An 18,544-nucleotide genomic window follows, 5' to 3' on the forward strand; every position below is an offset into this window, starting at 1 on the left:
GTCAGTTGATCAGCAACCTTATTTCTCTCTGCAACTGAATCCCCTGCTTGCTGTGCAACCTGACTGCAGGGTCTGGGGATTAGGACATGGACATCTTTGGGGGGTCATTATTCTTCCCATCACAGGATCTGATTTAATCTGCCCAAACCCACTGGAGAGTCATATATGAACAAGAATGATCATTTATTACTCTTTCCTACAAAAAAATATCACTTTGGGGAAGTGGAACAGGTGGGAATGCCCATGTTGGCTGGTCAGCACCTCCTTTCCCTGTAGGCAAATTGACACAGAAAATCGATTTTTAAATAGAAGAAAGCTTGGAGAGCATGATATCAGAACTTCAAATCAAGCTGAATGACTTTAATGCCTGAAGATGTGACTCTGTGAGAGGGAAGCTGTTGAGTGGCTCCATCTCTGTTACAGACAAGTAATTTCTGTTCAGACTAGAGACCAGTATCCATCGGTATTCATTGTACTGGTACATTAGAATTTTTTATTTTTTAAATTTAATGTGGCAAAATAATTTATTGAGAAATCCACTTGTTTTGTTCTTACTGCTTTGCAGAAAAATCTGAATGAATGAGATCACTTTTCTCTTGCCTCCCTGAAAAGGGCTGGCAGGGCTTTGAGTCCCCCAGGGCAGAGTTAAGGGATGTTTGTATTTGGCTTAATTGTGGCTTTGTGGAATGATAAGCAGAAAGGCTGGAGTTGCCTGCTCAGTGGGAAGGAGATTTTTCAAGTAGGAGCTAAGGAAAAGAGACTTTTTTTTTTTTTTTTTTTTGATGGGAAGGACAAAGGGTCAGACTCTCTGAAGGGGATTTGGATGCCGAGTAAATGAATCCCTAAGAGCTTGGTGAAGGAGCCTTGTACCCATGTTTGACCTAGACTGATGGAACTTACCAAATTAACAGACTTCAAAACTGAGACTCATGCAGTGACCATGATGGAAAAAGACAAGAAATCTTCCCTTAATGTTACATAAGTGTCTGGACCCTTAAGAAACTCTAGGGAGGGAGCAAGGCTTTCCATCACATGACAAGTTTTTCTTGCCACTTATTCAAGTAAGGATAGCAAGTCAATTTAATTTAGAAAAAATTTTCAAAAAAAAAAAAAAAGGTAACTTTGCTTTTGGTAACAGAGTTGTGGAGAAAAAGTCATACCAACCACACAGGATTTTATACAGGCTTTTCAGCCTTTCCCTATCAAACAGTCCATGTGAAAGTGAGTTGGAGAATTGTCTACACTGGGCTAGAAGGCTCCCACAGAAATGAATGAAATGTGAGGCATGGAACACTGAACCGTCAGCACTGGAAAGCAGATGGGAAAAATGTAAGACGTGGTCAATGCTTGAAGTACAAAGGTAGGAAATATGAAGAATGTTTCCAGAGCAACTGGTGGACCATTGTGGATCTTAGGGTAATTCAGTCAGGAGTAAAAGAAGGGACTGAAAATCGGGTTGAGATCACAGTAAAGAACACTTTCAAGCCACTGAACTTTGGACATGTGAACAGTTCCCAAACATGGGATAATCTTAGCTGCCTGTCTTCCTTTTTTGTAGGATGGCATTCAAATCACACCCCACAAGCCACGTGAACAGTTAAAAAATGTATGCAACACCTAAAATGTGAAGTACAGGGCTAGGTCCTGGGGAGGAGACTTGTGGGGGAAGGAATTCAGAAATGAGTAACGCCCTCTGGGTCCACAATCTAGTAGAAAAGACAGAATCCAAACAACTTAAGACTTTTTAGTTCTAATGCAGTAACTGTTTACCATCGCACTCATGCCAGAACTCAGATTTTTCTGTTTACATTTTTTATCATGAAAATAGCCCACAGAATAGGGACATCTTCCGGTTCTACTTCAGCTAAGAGCATCTTCAAAGAGAAAAGTTGGAGTTGTGTAAGGAAGAGAGAGAGAGGAGGACTAGGGGACAAGCTTTACGCATTATCTGTCAGACCAAGGGCTCGTGTCCCTTACCCTTTCACGATACTCCACGGAAAGGCTGAGCCTGGGGATCAGGGTTCGTGGGAAGCTGTGGGACTGTTGCCTCTGGTACTTCTTGACGCAATTGGTATTTTCACCTGCAATCCTTTTGTTTTAACTGCCTCTATCTCTTAAAGGTAAAGAGCCTCTTTCAGGGCATGGCATCTCTGAGTTCACCCCCACATACCCCAAGCTACCTATCACCAGCGGAAGCAAATAGTAAAATGGCAGGACTGTTCTTCCATCCAAATGGGGAAGTGCAACAACCCAAAAGCTGGGCTCTGGCACTCCCAACAAAAAGCAAAAGAAAACAAGATTTACTAACATTTAGGAAAATAATTCCCAGGGGGAGGGGTCCTTTCTTAATGGATTGCTTTCACTTTGGCTTTTACTCACATCATGATAACAGATTTTAAAAACATACATTATTTTTATAATAAAATATATTTTTACTACAGTAAAATATATATAACATTTACCATTTTAATCATTTTTTAAAGAATACAATTCAGTGGCATTTAGTACATTTGCAATAATATGCAACTGTTACTGCTGTCCATCTCCAGAACTTTCTTATCATCCCAAACAGAAACTCTGTCCCCAGGAAACAATCCCTCCCCCAGGACCTGGTAACCTCTATTCTATTTTTGTGTCCATGAATTTGCTTACTCTAGCTTACTTGTGGAAATGGAATCATATAAATCTGGGGTTTTGTGGATTTTTTAAAAGTGGCTATCTTTCAGACAGACAGAAGGGAAAAAAACAGAGACAAGCCAAATGCAGCTTCCCTTGGCTCTTCTACTCTGTGGCACGGTCCTGGCTGCCCTCCCATGCAGGATGCTCCCTCCTTCCCTGGACGCCTGCATGGCAATGATGCCACTGGGCTCCTCACAGCTCTTCATGCTGTTCATCTCAGCTCATATCCTTCCTGTTTTGTACAAAGACTGATTTCCCCTTTGCTGGCTCTGTCAGCTGAGCTCAAAAGCAGGGTCGCATCTCTGCTCCTGGCACAAATCACTTCTTATGAAGCCTGGCTGGGTTTGGGCGGGCAGCTGCCAGGCTTCGAGTCTCCTACGTGGCTGTCCTGGCCACAGTGGAGCTTTGTGTGTGACCAACGGGTGCTGGGCGTTCGCCCCACTGCCTGAAGTGGTGGGTTGTTCCTGACACTTAATCTCACTGCACTTGTGTCCCAGGTCCTGGGGTCCACTGTGACCTGGAAGATGAACTTCCCCATGAAAAAGAGAACTCGCCTCTGATTTTCCTGCAAGGTTCTTGGTTTGTAATTATTTGTGACCTTCTCTGAACTGGCCAATCGATTAGAACCGTCTTGGAAAGCCTATCCCTCAGCATGTAGTGCCTGAGACAGTCTACTTCCAGATCCCTGGGGGGAACAGAGCAGATTTCCAGTGAGTTTTTCTAATTTGAAAAAATCTGTCCTTTAAGTTTCTTAGTTCTAGAGATGCTCTTCCAGAATGTGGGTCTCCTTTATCTGTGACTAGATGTGGAATGCATAGAGTCAGATTTATAGGGTGCCCCACACAACAGTGCACAGGCCGGCCTGTTTCCCTCTTCACCTGTTGGTAAAGGTAATTTCAAAGTAGCTTCAGAGGAAACTGACCAAACCTTACCATCTTGGTCCAAAATCTCTTCGTCTCCCTATAAGAATACTTTTCTTGCCTTGGACTATGTCCAGCCTACCACCTACTCAGTATGTCTTTTATGTTTTTGATTTTTTTGTTTGTTTGTTTTTGACTAGCAGAATCTCTGATTTACTTTGCAAGACATTTGCCCTTGCTTTAAACTTCTTTCTCTCGGCTTCCCCTCCTCTTTTAAATATTCCTGAAAAAAGCTTTGGCTTGGCCCCTTCATTTCGTTATTCTTCTGTGTCTTGTCCATGACATGGTGGAAATTGGACGTGGGGTTTCATATTAGATACATGGGGTTTCATGTTAGATACATCCTGACTGTGCTACATCCCAGGTGTGTGACCTTGGGCAAGTAATTGAACCTCTCTAAGCTTGATCCCTCCTCTGTGAAATGGAAACAAATTATTTGTTATTCTCAGGGATGTGGATAGCATTGCTGGAAATAGTAAAAGTACCTGGCATATAGCGGAGACTTGACAAAATTTAGCACCCATCCCGTACCCTTTTCTTTCTTGATTTAGTTTAATGTAAGCCCATCCCAGTCGGCCTTCAACAGACTTGAATTCCTAAGACAGAACCCTCAATGTCCAGAGGTCTTTCGGGTCAAAGCTAGTCTAGACTCCACACAGGCTGCCCCCAACCGAAGCGGATACTGACAGCTGGTATTCACGTAGCTGCGTGATGCTGGCTCACTGAGACCTTCATCTGTAGAAGCAGCGACGACGCAGTGCCGCCCCTTAACTCCTCCACGCTGCGCTGGGTAAAGGAGGTGGGTATTTCAGAGAGACGCCGGGCATATAAAGGCCAAAATGCCTGTGACATGGTTCCACAACCTGGAAGTGACAAAGGAGAAAGCCAAGGAACCAAAGGGAGTGCGATGCGGGTCAGGCTTGACAGAGCAGAAGGACCTCTTCTAAGCAAGCCAGGACCAGCTCCCCTGCGGGTCGTTCCCGGGGCCGGTAACTGGGGGATTCTTCCCCCAGGAGACGTGAGGGCGCTGCTGGAGCGCGCTGAAGCTCCCTAGGGGCCGCGGGACTGCGTGCCCTCAGCTGTACTGTCAGGGCTTAGGTTTCTATTTGTGAGAACTTTCTGTATTGGTTGGCAGCTTCTCCCCAGCCTCCACCCCGATCTGCGCGATCTGCGCGCTCTCCGCGGCACAGCGGTGATGGGATTCCAGACCCTGGCCGCAAGAGGACGAGGTGAGGGTTAGGTTGGACGAATGCTGACAGGGGCGCCCTCGGAGAGGGGTTCCGCGGGGAGCAGCCCGCTGAGGTCAGAAAGACGCGGTTCTCGCTTCGGGTAAGTTGCAGGGCCCCGCTGGGCCCACTGATTTCAGTGCAGACCTTAATCCAAATTACTAGGGAAGATCAGCTTTTCAGGCAACTGTACTGATGCTAAAAACCGCTGCTTGGGGCTGTGGGGTTGGGGTTGGGCCAGGTCTGTGTTTACCTCATTTCGACCCCTGAAAGCGCGGTTCCATCTGGGTCCCCAGCGAGGGCAGGGAGGGATTTCCAGAGGGAACCGGGAGAGAGGAGCGCACAGCTGCTCCTGCGGTCCCCAGCTCGCATCGCCCGGGGCCTGAGGTCAGGGGCTGGGGGGGAGGTACAGGGAGGGGTCCCGAGTTCCTTCCCGTTTGCGCCCTCGGTGTCTCCTTGAGAGCAGCAGGCCGGGAGCAGCGCTTCGCCTCCCTGGTGAGCTTCTTGGATTGCGGCAGGAGCCCCGGATTTTTTTTTTTTTTTTTTTTTTTGGAGGGGAGAGGGTTGGGGATGGCGGCGTCAGGGCGCCGCTTCCCCCTCCTCTCTCCCTCTCTCGGCCGCTGGGGGGCGCAGTGACCTTGCAACGCTGCCGCGAGCAGCGCCGGCGAGTAGCGGACCTAGTTTTCCAGCGCTTGGGGGAGCGGAGCGGGGCGGGGCTGGGGGTTGGGGGCGGGGTGCCAGAGCTGCGGGAGGTGGGGGGATAGGGGGAGGCAGCTAGAGAGGGAGTAGTGGGAGGGACGCCAGAGAGGCATGCGCGGAGCGGAGACTGGCGGGGGAACCCCAAGGTTGGTAAAGGCAGTGCCGAGTCTCCTGGGAGAAGGTAAGAGGGGGCTCCTCAGCAGGGGTGGCCGATTTTTATGGAGTTGACTTGCGAGGTGGTTGGGGGCGGGGGCGACCCCGTACCCATCTTGGGTCCAGAGGGGCGCAGGAGAGGGACCTCAAGGCACTTTTATGCAGGACGACTCTTAGTGAGCACAAAGCCTTCGTTCTGCGCGGTCCTGGGCGCTGGGTTCCGGACTGGTGGCTTTTCTCGGTTCCGCAGAAGCGCACACACAGATGGCGAAGGCCAGCGCAGAACCACCTCCCCAACGCGCCCAAAGCTGGTGGCAAACAAAGTTTTGCTGCTGAACCGCGCTAGCGAGCATGAAACCGCAGCACATTGTTTGGTCCAAGCGCCAGATGTGGAATCCACCTGCTGAGATTGCAGCTGGGAAAGCGGATGCTGCATTTCACCCCCACGCCGCCTGCCCATGACCGCGTGGGAGGCTCACTATCCTGTGAAATTGATGCTGTCAGCTTGGAGAATGTGGAGAAACTTCAGAAGCGGGGTTATTTAGCCTTAATGGGAATGAGGGCTCAAAGGAAAGGGGATATTCAAGACCTGCCCTGTGATATTCCAGTGGAATTTGGGAGGATCTTTGAATCGAAGATGTTCAGGGAAAGCGCAAAGGACTGAGGGTCATTTGCAAACTTAGGTTTCTTAGACCCTGTCCTGAGGTCGAATGGCAGTGAGGTCTTGGCAAGTCAGGACATCTCGCTGAACTTCAGTTTGCTTGTGTGTGAAGTAGGCTAGTTCTTGCCCCACCTCACTGGGTGGTTTGGAAGGTGACTAGAGGGAGGGTATTGTTTTGAAAAGTGTAAAATGCGGTTTCCACAAATTAAGCTATCACCGTATTGCTCCCCACACCTCCTTCCTGGCCACCAACAGAACTTTGTATCTGAGTCCAGACAGGAAATTCAGGGCAGTGCTGAAGTTTTTCTGGTTACCCGAGCAGAGGGGCAAGATGAGTCTGTTTCTCAACCTCTTGTTGCAATTCCTCTTCACCACACAGTCACCCTGAAACTGCCCATCACAGCGTGACATCAGGGGACAGGACCTTTGCCTTTTTCATCACATTCTTTAGGGCACATACAAAGGGAGGGGAGGGAGATGTTAGGAGAATTGATGAAAGCTGAGTCGTGGCAGCTGGGGGGTTAGATTTAATTGGACATGTTCTTCAGGAGACCATTTAACTCTGGATATATTGTCAACTTTCTGAAGTTAGAGTTCTTGTTTTCTGACATGGGGACAATTCTATCAGAGCCAAGAATAAACACCTAAGAATAAGCATTGTAATTTGAATAGTCTTTAGCAGAAGATAAGTAAAGAGCTCCAGAACATCCTCCCACACAAATCAGAGCACATAATAATAGCAGGGACAAATTTGAATAGTTTCTCTTATTACTAAATTTAGATTCATAATTCTAATACGGAAAGGAGAAATTCACATGGTTGGTTGATAACTTTTAAAATCTAGGCAGTTCTTTTTAGATAAGCATGTCCAGCCTTCCAGAGATTATAAACATGAGCAGTACTAGTGCCTGTATGTCATATATCTTTTCAAGGTACTAAATAAGATCTCTGATTGGCTTTTCCATTTTAATTAAAAGGAATTGAAATATGACTCAGAGGTTGGGAAATAAAACTAGACTGTTTTACACTGAACTGGAAGTCTTTATAAAATAACACTGATGTGATAATAAAGCTAACTTTACTTTTATAGACTCTTGTGTGCCAGACTGAGATTTGCATGTTACAACTCATTTAGTTCTCACAATAATTTGTAAAGAAAATGAAGCACAGAGAGGTTAAGTGCCTTGTCCAAGATCACACAACTAGTAAGTAATTTCTCTCAAATTGGCATAAAACTTCTATTTGATTGGTACTCTTGTGTTTTTTTCTTTACTTCTACACTGGGTTTCATCCCACACATCCAGACTGAGGACATGGAGCAGGGATCCAGGACCCTGAGCTTGTCACTGAATCGCTATGTGGTCTTTACTTCCTTTAGCTTCAAGAGTAGACTGGCAGATGTGATTTGCCCGATAATTGTGTTTGAAAATTGTTTAAAAAATTATTTAGTTCTGTTCTTGGATCCTTAGCATTACATTTATTAAAAGAGATAAGTGCAAAGTAGACCTCTAAGTTTTTCTGGCAGGTATCATTGAATAGCACCCATGGCCAGCACGTGCTTTTCTCTAGTTGATTTCAGATGATGAAAACTGGAGGGTGGCAGGAATTTTTTTATTCCTTACATTCCTCTACTTTCTTTTATTCCAGCAAGCTATAGTGGCTCAGAAAACAATGGAGTCCTGAAAATATATGTAAGCTTCCCTATTCTCTCTTGCATTATTTGGAAGCTGTTCTTAGAAGACAGTTTCTGGCCTGGCCACTTTATTTACTTATTTTGGATTCCTTAAAAATTAAAAAAAATTTTATACAGTTTTTAAAGGCTACTTTCCATTTACAGTACTACAAAATATTGGCTATATTCCCTGTGTTGTACAATAAATACATCCTTAAGCCTATCTTACACCCAATAGTTTATACCTCTCATTCCCCTACCCCTTATTGCCCACCTCCCCCCCCCCCGGTAACCACTAGTTCTCTAGTCTGTGGGTCTGCTTCTTTTTTTATTATATTCACTACTAATTTGTTGTACTTTTTAGATTCCACATATAAGCAATATCATACAGTGTTTATCTTTGTCTGACTTAATTCACTTAGCATAATGTCCTCCAAGCCTGTCCATGTTCCTGCAAATGGCAAAATTTTATTCTTTTTCATGGCTGGGTAATATTTCAGTGTGTATGTGTGTACATACATACATACCACATCTTTATCTGTTCATCTGTTGGTGGGCACTTGGGTTGCTTCCATGTCTTGGCTGTTGTAAATAGTGCTGCTATGAACATTGGGGTGCATGTGTCTTTTTAAATTAGTGCTTTTGTTTTTTTCGGATATATACCTAGGAGTGGAATTGCTGGGTCATATGGTAGTTCTATTTTTAGTTTTTTGAGAAACCTAGGATGGCCACTTTAAATCTAATAGGTGAGGAAAATTGAACTTCTATATATGTTTATTGTTTGGGTATTTTAAACAATATGATTCAATTGTCAAGGCATTTGAACTGTCCAATGACCTATATAAAAGCTTTTTTTTTTTTTTTTTTTCTGGTTTCTCACCCTTACTTTACTTTGGTCTCTATGGAGGTTTGGGCTGAGGGAGGTAAGCATGTCAGTGTTACTGACCTTGCTGGGCTCACAGCAGCCCTTCCATGCTTGGTGAATTTTGATGTCCTGGAGAGACGTTTCAACAATGAGATTTAAGGGTCTTCCCTTCCCCTCTGTGCTGTTGTGGGTAAGAATGTCGACTTGGAAGCAACAGTGCCTGGGTGTGAAACTGGCTCCACTGACCCAAGGTGCCTCGTTTCTCACCTGTAAAATAAAAATAGTGCTGTTATATGAACCTCATAGGGTGTTAGGAGGATGGAGTGTGTGTTTGTGTGTGTGTGTGTGTGTGTGTGTGTAGAAAGCTTAGAACAGTGTCAGGCACACAGTAGATGCCATGTAAGTGTTGGTAATGAACTGATGATGATGGGTAAGATACCAGAAGATGAGTGCTACAGGAAAAAATAGAGCAGTAAATGGGGATAGTGGAAACCTGCAGGGATGCAGTTTTAAAAAGGATAATGGGGAAAGCCTCCATCCGGAGGTAAATTTGAGTAAATGTGGGGGTGGGTAGAGAAGTAGAGGAGGGTGTAGGGGTGCAGAGGCAGTGGGTAAGGAGGTCAGAGAGGTAACTGAGGGACACACTGACAGACATAGCAAATGCTGAAGGTTGTTGTTTTTAACTTGGGAATTCTCTTTTGGAAAATTTCAAACGTACAAGTAGAGAGAACAGGACATGTGACCCTCTCCCACCTTCAGCAACGGTCAGCCTGGCCAGTTGTGTTTCGTCCACATCCCCCACTGGCAATTCCCACTGTATCATTTTAAAGCAAATTCAACAAATTCTATCAATTATTTCTAAATCCTTCTGTATATATTTCTAAAAGGTAGGCACTTAACCAAACATGACCATGATACTTAACCTGACTGTGTTTCCCGTCTGTAAATCAGGCCTAGCAGACCCTCCCTTGCAATACTTGTGTCCAGATACAGGTGAATGCCTGCGGCCCGCAGTGTGGGGTCTGGCAAGTGGTGCCCAGTTACTCAGCCATCTCGCTGGTGATGCTGTCTTTGGTGGCCCTTGGGGTTTGTTCTTTTTCTCGATAGTTCAGTCGTGGCATCTTCACCTCCACTTACTCTCTCCCTTCTCCGTACCTACTTTGGGTGCATTTATTCAGTACGCCCTTTATCTGCTCTCTGTTGATGCTTTTAACTTTCAGTGCCTTTGTTCACAGCCGACTGACAGCTTTGCTCTTTTGATCCCTGTAGCCCATGAAATACCAGGGCTCTCTATTCTCCCCAGACCTTCCAGAAGGGAGTCGGATACTTGTCCCATTTCGTTTTTTCAACAGCATTATTGAGATTGAGATAGAATTCACACACCGTACAAGTCACCCATTTAAAGTGCACAATCCCGTGGTTTCAGTATATTTGCAGACAGGCACCGGCTCTACCGCAGTTGATTTGAGAACAATTACAGCCTCAAAAAAAGATACCACCCTGGACCTTTTAGCTCTCACCCCCATCTTCCCATCCCCCAAAGCAACTCTTAATCTTCTCTCTGTCCCTATGGCTTTGCCTGTTCTGGATAATCCATAAATAAATAGAGGTGAAATGTATTTTGTCCCTGACTTCTTTCACTTAGTATGATGTTGTCAGGGCTCATCCACATTGTGGCATGTGTTAGTGCTTCACTTCTCACTGTGGCTGGATAATATTCCACTGTATGGCCATAGCACACTTGGCTTGAGCACTCCTCAGCTGATGGATATTTGGGTTACTTCCACTTCTTAGCTGTTACAAATAACACCGTCATGAACACTTGTGCATGGATAGAAATAGCCAATCACTGTGTAGTGTAACAGGAACTAATGTGGTGTTGTAGGTCAAATATACTTCCAAAAAACCAAACAAACTCATAGAAAAAGAGATCAGATTTGTGGTTATCAGAGGTGGGGGTGGGAAATTAGGAGAGGGGGAACTGGATAAAGGCAGTCAAAAGGTACAAACTTCTAGTTATAAGATAAATAAGTAATAGGGATGTGAGGTACAACATGATAAATACAGTTAAGATTGCTGTATGTTATCTGTGAAAGCTGTTAAGAGTAAATCCTGAGTTCTCATCACAAGAAAAAACTTTTTTCTCTGATTTTGTACCTATATGAGACGATGCAGTAAACCTACTGTGCTAATCACTTCGTGATGTATGTAAATCAAATCATTATGCTGTGCACTTTATACACTGCTATATGTCAGTTATATTGCAGTTTAAGAAATTTTCATGTACAAGATTTCACGGTAACATACACTTTCATTTCTCTTGGGTTTATAGCCAGGAGTGGAATTGTTTGGTCAAATGGTAACTGGATGTCGAACCATTTGAGGAACTGCCAGAATGTTTTCTCACATGGCTCCCCATTTTATTTTGCCCAAATATGGAAATCTAGCCATCTTTCAAGTACAGGTACCTGCCCTTACTTTGGGTAAATTTTTGTATTAATATTTTTTCTAAGTCTTATTTAGTTATCTTTTTTGGTTTGTTATTGGTTTTTTAATGTATTTTTTAAAACATTTTTTTTGAGTAGAACATGACTTGAGCAGTGGTCCCCAAAGTGGAACGGGATGACTCATTGGAAAACAAGAACAAAATGCTATTTTCAATTATGCTTTATAATTACATAATGTATTAGAATTGCTGTGCATATGTAAGGTTTATAAATAAATAGTCCTATATTAGAGATGTATGTGCAAAGATTTTTTTTTTTTCACAAATAGGAAATTGTAATCATAAAATTCTGGGGACAACTGTTCAAAGGGCATGGAATCGAATATATATAGCTGAGTGGATCTTAATCCCACATTTTGTGACAAATTGAAGGGGAAATTCTTAAAATTACTTTGCTAATGAAATTGAAAATATCCTGCTAATTTTAGCCCAAGTGGAACATGTAAATACCAAGGGAAGGAGGTTTGGATCAGGTGTTGGGCTTTTGTTTTTGTTGTACTTCTGCTGATTACTAATGGTGAGACTTGGGGCAAATCCCCTAACGGTCTCCATTTCAGTTGCCAAATTGGCCTCATAACACCTGAAATATCGGAAGTTATCATTGTGCAGAGTGAGAGTAGTAAGCGTGACATAAGCAGTGACCACAGGAAGTTAGTCATCTGTGCATCTTGGGCAACCTTACAGTTTTCTTAGGCAAATATCTGGTGTTCCTTGATCTTTGCCCTGGTTGGGTGTTCCCCTTCTCACCCCACCCTGCTTTCTGTCCTTCCTCTGTGTTCTCGACAACAGACCTTCAAAATTAAGGGTCATTGCCAAAGGTTAAATTGGTCAGAGAGGAGCCGTGTGATGCCACCAGCCACCATTGCAATCTGGTGCTTTTGGTGTGAGAACACGGTGTTCAGCACATGCTGCAGCGGAGATGTGCAGCTGTCTGAAACCTGCAGCTTACTCCAATTCCTGGCCACTGTCGTGGAAGCTATGGAGTTGCATTATTGGGCGTCTTGATGGTTTCTGTGTGACATGTGATAGCTTAACTCTGTAGACATCCTTGGGGGAATGTGACCTTTGATTAAAGTCAAAACATGAGGGGAAGCAGAGACAGAAAGATGGAAAGAGGTTCTGGGGAACTGTGTTAACCAAACAGCCCACACACTGTGGTTATGGACCATTTCACGCACTGCTTGCTTTTGTCTCTTACTGGGCATGCTCAGTAAGACACCATAAAATTGAGAGAAATGAATTTTCCCTTTACCCTCAACTCTTGTGATTTCTATTCTCTAACATTCTTTATTCCAAGGAAATGGTTGGCAGACATTCTAGGTCATGATCTCCAATGTCATCTACAAGATGATGTCTAATCTTGACTTCCGTTCCTGGACAACAGAAATAATCAGCCTAACCATGCTTAGGCACTATTGGCTAGTTTGTTCATTCTTTCATTCATACACTCAAAGAATATATTTATTGAGCACCTATTATGTGCCCCATCTAGATACTGGGGACAGAGCAGTGATCAGAATAAGTTTTTAAAAAATTGCTCTCAGAGATTTTACATTCTAATGAGTGTTAGTCATTGAGGATAAATAAAATGGGGACTAGAGCTAAGGAGTAAGGAGGAAAAACTAGACTTGGGGAGGGGAGAAGAACTGTTGGGGAGCCGTTTTTTACCGGGTGAGCAGGGGGCGTGTCACTAAGACAGTGACATTAAAGGTGAGTCTTTTCTCTGATGTTCCCTGGTATGTCTTCCAGTACTCGGTAGTGCTGAGGCAGAGAAAGTCATAAATCCTAAACTTGACACACTTGTGCCTGTTCATGGAGTATCTTCAAAACTGTTAGGGGTATTCGGAGCTAAAGCTATTCATCCACTGTCAGAGCGCTGGCTGCTTATGGTCTGCAAGACTTTCATGAGGTCACTAGAGTTCATGGTGGCTCATGCCCGGCTGATCATCCGCCCCTCCTGTAAAGATTGCATGTTTGCCAGGTGCAAAGACACTGTGGCTCTGCAGTGGCCCTGGTGATGCAGTCATTCTCAATGGGACCAGTGACCGCGCTGGGCAGGGACCTTCCAGAATGAATGGGGGTGGGGGGAGTCCTGGAGTCCCTGCGTTGTCTCGGGCCTTTGCTGCTGCACGTACGTTAACTAGTAATCTGGCCTGTGCTTACCCTCAGTAGGACAGTCTCAATAGAAATGACGGTAACTTTTGTAGCTGGATTTCTCTTCCTTTAAAATGTGTTTAGAAATTGATTTTATTTTTGCACCTAAGCATCTCTGATTCAGAGGAGCTCATTTATGATGGTGGGAAGGGCTTGAGAAGATGCCTAGCTAGCACTTCTCAGGTTCATGTTATTCGTTGCCTGCCAGCACCCAAAATGTCTGAATGTGTGTTTAGGCACTACCTCCCCTCCCCCAGAATGTAAGCTGCCGGAGGGCTTATATGTATCAGGAAGTGAGAGCTAGCGTGATGAAAATTAAGCAAGGTGATGTGATAAGGAGTAACCAGGGAACTACTTTAAGAGAGGCAGTTAGGAAAGACTTCTTTGAGGAAGTAATTCATAAACCCAGGCATGCATAAAACGGGAAGGAGCCAGACGTGCGGTCATTTGGGGGAACAGCGAGCGTTCCAGGCGGAGGGCCGAGAACAGGGCCGATAGTGTGGGCGGGAGCTTGTAGGACCCAGGAGCTTGCTGTGTGGTCGGGACTTAGGGAAAGTGGACCCACGAGAGAGGTCTGCAGGACAGGATGGTGTCACGCCTCAAGGACAAGGTAAGGATTTTGGATTTTATTCCAGATTTGATGGGAAGCTATGACGGTGAGGCGGGGAGTGGATTAGAAGAATGACATCTGATGTAGGTCTATAAAAGATGTCTCTGACTAACTTGATAATAAATGGGTAAGAGCAGAAGCAGAGAGACCACTGGGAAGATGGCCAGAGGTCCAGGTGGGAGAAGATGGTGACTTAGGCTCAGGTGGCTGCTCTCGATAGAGGCTTGTGGATGGGTAAAGAGGGGGAGCTGGGGAAGGTGGGGTCAGCGATGACTCTTAGGTTTGGGGCCTCAGCAACTGGGAAGTATGTCCCCTGAGATGGGGAAAACCAGGAAGGAGCAGGTTTGGGGGGAGAAGTCAGTGTATGTTTTGGATATATCAGGCTGTGATACCCCGCCTCCCCAGACAAATGTCAAACAGTAAGGTCTGCTCGCCAGGAGGTCATGGGAGGTCAGAAATAGATCCGTGTGGGAGCCGCCTGTATACATAATGATGATCTTAGCCTCTGAACTTTGTGAGAACCAGAGTCAGGCTCCCTGCTGTGCGCCTGCGGACCCCACCCTTCCTCTGGGCTGAACGCCAAAGGGACTGCCTCCACCTCTGGGCCAGCCCCTTGGTGACCTGGCTTTGGCTGTTAAAGGTTGCTTTAAGCTTTACAATGTGAAGGACACTGGGAGGGCATTAGAAAGACACACATGCCGAGCCTGCAGGTACAGTGACGAGAGTGCTTCTCCTTTATGCAGCTCTCAACCTTTCAATCATTACCTAACTTACTAAAGCTAAAAACGGAGCTTAAAAGTGAGCGGATCATTTTAAAGACAGAGTCTAGATTCATAGTGTGTTCTTTAGACAGTATAAGCTAAGCATTGATTTACATTACTATTATAAGTAAGTATTATAAGCTCATGTAAATTTATACAAAACAAATTTTTTCATGTTTTGTTGTTCTCAGTTTCACATGCCACCTGTCTACTTTATTGAAATACAAACACAAACCGAATAAAAATAAGAAACTATGAAAATGTGTCTTGACTTCCAGATGGTATTCCCATTTTGGGTTTGACGTTTAATTTTACTGGAATAATGCATGGATGTTTTACATTTTTACCTGTTTTTTATCAGCAGTATTCTTATACAACTTTATCATTGTATGAAAATAATTATTTTTATGCTTTGAAACCTCTTTCCTATACCAATGTCATATCCCTTAAGTTTGCTGCAAGTTTTATGGCTAGTTTATTTATTAATTTTTTACTTTTAAATCCAAGTGGGATTTACTGTGTAGTACAGGGCTGGGTACAAACTTTTATTTCTTGTTTCTTTGCTTCCTCAAAGGAATTTCGAGTTAAAAATATGATTGAGCCCTTGTTTATCTTGAATGATTCTTGCTCCCTGCAGATAAACTTCCCAGCCCTCCACCCTGTCACTTGGTGAGTTCAAGGTCCGAATCCAATAGGACAGCAGGATTCACACCAGCCCCGAGCCTAGAAGATGGTATCACAGTTTGCGGGCTGCCGGGACTCTCCAGAGGACCCCTGGGAAGGGGTCAGCGATGACCCTGGTGACACTGATGGTTCGCCCAGCCTCCTGGACACTGACCACACCTCTTGCCAATCAGACATCAGGTTCAGGAGGCACAGGGCTGCCTGGATTAACCCCCAGTGTGTGCAGCTGCAGGATCTGCCCAGCCAGGTGCCAGCAGTGGGAGACAGTGAGAGCCACGTTGTGGGGGACGCCGCCTCTCCCCGGGGCCCTTCACTGTTGTCTGCAGGGGACTCCCTGGTGGAGACATCACTGCTGAAGGGCACTGCGGACTCCACAGGCAGCTGCTCTGCCCAGGGCTCAGGAGAGAAGAGCGGGGACTTCTCTCTTACCTCAGCGGGAGAGCGGGCCGTGCTCCCAGGACGCGGTCCTCAGACGTCTCTGTTCACAAGCCCCAAGATTTTGGCCGCTTCCCCAGGTCCTGAGGCCGACAGTGCTTTTTTCAAGCCTTCCCACCTGACAGCTCCCGCTGATGAAGGTAACTCTAGTAGGGACTTCCCTCCCTCCTCTCCTGTCTGTCCTCACGCTTGCTTTGTATGGGTCCAAAGCCAAGTTTCCTCATGAGAATAAAGGTCACAGGTTTCCGCCTTGACCTCAAGGCAGGGCATTAGCTCAGTTAGTACTGTCTCTGGCCAGGCCACCTGGACGGCTTCCTGTCCTCCTTGGACTGCAGGGAAATGTCATGTTAGCTCCACTTGATTGAGAGTGAGTGTCACTTGGCATCTTGGGGCAAGTGTGTGCCCTCCGCAACTTGCAGCTCATTAAGCTGTGTGCCAGGGAGAGCACTGGAGGTGTCTGCATTCAGGTGCTGGTAGAAGGTGGTCCAGAGGGGGTGGGCTGCATTTCACAGCCGTGCTGATGTCAGAGAGGAACTTGCCTCCCCTGTTAGGTTTACCTGGACAGTGTGTGACTAGAAAAATAGTAAGATTTAAAAACACAATTCTTCCAGACACTGGACAAAATTAAATTAAAACCATGGTTCCCATTGCTACCAGGTAACACACGTATTCCTAAAGTACTCAAAGTCCTATGAGATAATCCATGCCGAAGGCTATTGAGTCAACAAATTAGCTCTTACTGTTATAATTTATGGCACGCTTCGTTTATTTTTAAGTATCCATTATGTTGTAGCACGCTTTGTATCGATTTACATTTTTGTTGGAATCCTAGTTCAAAGGGTCAGCAAAATTTTTTTTCCTTTTAAAACAATTTTAAAAGCTGCCTGAAAACGTGTGTGTATGTGTGTGTGTGTGTGTGTATTTCTCACTTACAGGAACTAGTCCTCCCCCTTTCCTAAAATAGGGGGTTTATTTTTTCCATTGGAAACTTGAAAAGTCAAGGATGGTGACAATCTTTAACATTACTCGTAGTTTAAGAACACCCGATTTTGGACAATCTTTCAATGGGCTAATTTTGAGATAAGAACCAAATTTAAGCAAAATGACAGTCTGATTACAGGACTGTTTTCTATCTTTTTGCTCACCTGCACGGATAGTTCTCAGGAAAAGAGTAATTTTTAAATTTAGTGGTTACAAAGTGAGAGATTATTCTCTCCTACTAGATTGTCTCCCGGGGAGAGTGAGGAAGACACAGAGAAAAGGGAAGCCCTCTCACCCACAGACCACCACCACCACAGGTTATAAAGTGACCAGAGATGATCCTTAGCGCCTAGTGTACCCCTGCGCCGAATCATTTTTTGTGTTCCTGTACCGGAAGTGGTTCTGCAACCTAAAATTATCTTGTAGCTTTGCCTTTCTCCTAGAAAGAAAACAGGTACCCTAGCCCCTTTGACCAAAAACAGAGACTCCCAGCAAAGTACCTTTAAAAATCACTGTGTTGTTTGAGAGTGTCTCTTAGACTTGCTAAGGGGATTCATTCTATGGGATTAAGAAGAAATCCTGAGTGATCTGGTTGTTTCTTTGGTGTGGGGCAGCGATGGGGAGGTCAGGTATTTGCCACTAGGACCCAGGATTCTCCTGGAAGTGTTGTATCTCAAGGGTTTTCCTTTCCTTAATGGCATGAGATGGACAGATGCCTGAGCCTGTCAGCATCTCCTGAGGATGCAAGAACTGATTCCACAGCTCCTTTTGTTCTCTTAGGAGCTGCACGTTTACAGAGTGCTTTCACATTCCTTATCACCTTCAGTTTCCTCACAAGATAAATTATCCCAGTTTCAGGGATGAGGAAATTTTACTGCAGAGGTGCAGCCAGTGCACCGAGAACTAGAGCTGGAATCCACTGTCTGGTTCTTCTCTGTGCTTTTTCCCCTATCCTCAGGGTCCTGAAACTGTGACCTGCAGCCAAATCCAGCCAGACTCCTGATTTTACTGATAAAGCTGTGTTTGTTTTGTCTACAGCTGCTTTCTCAGAACAGTGGCAGAACCGACTCGTTGCAACAGACCCTCAGACCCTATGATATTTACTACCTAGTCCTTTTCAGAAAAAGTTTGCCCACCCCAGACGGCTTCTGAAGCTGAGAGGTCCAAACAGAATAGTGGGGTCCCTGAGGACGAGGCAGGGGGTGTGAGGGATCCTGCTACCTCTCTGTCTGCCACCCTGAGACCTTTAAAACCATTAAGACACCGGCAACAGTTCGTTCTGACTCATCAGGCTAGGACAGCAGCACTTAGGGATCTCACAGAAATGTCTTGCCTTCCATGCCGCAATAAGGCGTCCCGTGACAGACGTCGTTTTGCCTTGGTGGTGTTCACTGCCAGTAATCGAGCGGCTTCGAGGTGCAGAATGGATGAGTCAGCCAAATACACCCTCTGCAGTTGCTTCTTGTTTTTGACTGGAGGAAGATCATTTTGGAGAAGCAGTGCTGGCCTTTTTCAGATAGATTTTGTTTCTGTAAACA

At 45.1% G+C, this 18,544-nt stretch overlaps 1 protein-coding gene across 4 annotated transcripts in view; it reads left to right on the top strand.

Moving 5' to 3' along the window:
* The first annotated feature begins 4,477 nt into the window (after positions 1 to 4,477).
* RUBCNL (rubicon like autophagy enhancer) overlaps positions 4,478 to 18,544 on the top strand; it is a 34,831-nt gene continuing 20,764 nt past the window's right edge. The window contains exons 1-2 of one of the 4 annotated variants that reach the window (XM_010951394.3): positions 4,478 to 4,928; positions 15,544 to 16,165. In XM_010951394.3, the coding sequence (XP_010949696.2) occupies positions 15,637 to 16,165 (529 nt within the window). In that variant the 5' untranslated portion in view covers positions 4,478 to 4,928; positions 15,544 to 15,636. Of the gene's footprint in view, positions 4,929 to 5,557; positions 5,706 to 11,351; positions 14,146 to 15,543; positions 16,166 to 18,544 lie in introns of those variants that run through there. The other 3 variants (XM_045514030.2, XM_045514028.2, XM_010951396.3) reach the window with 3 other exon arrangements.

This window comes from Camelus bactrianus, chromosome 14, assembly GCF_048773025.1.
Source record: "Camelus bactrianus isolate YW-2024 breed Bactrian camel chromosome 14, ASM4877302v1, whole genome shotgun sequence".
NCBI lineage: Eukaryota > Metazoa > Chordata > Mammalia > Artiodactyla > Camelidae > Camelus > Camelus bactrianus.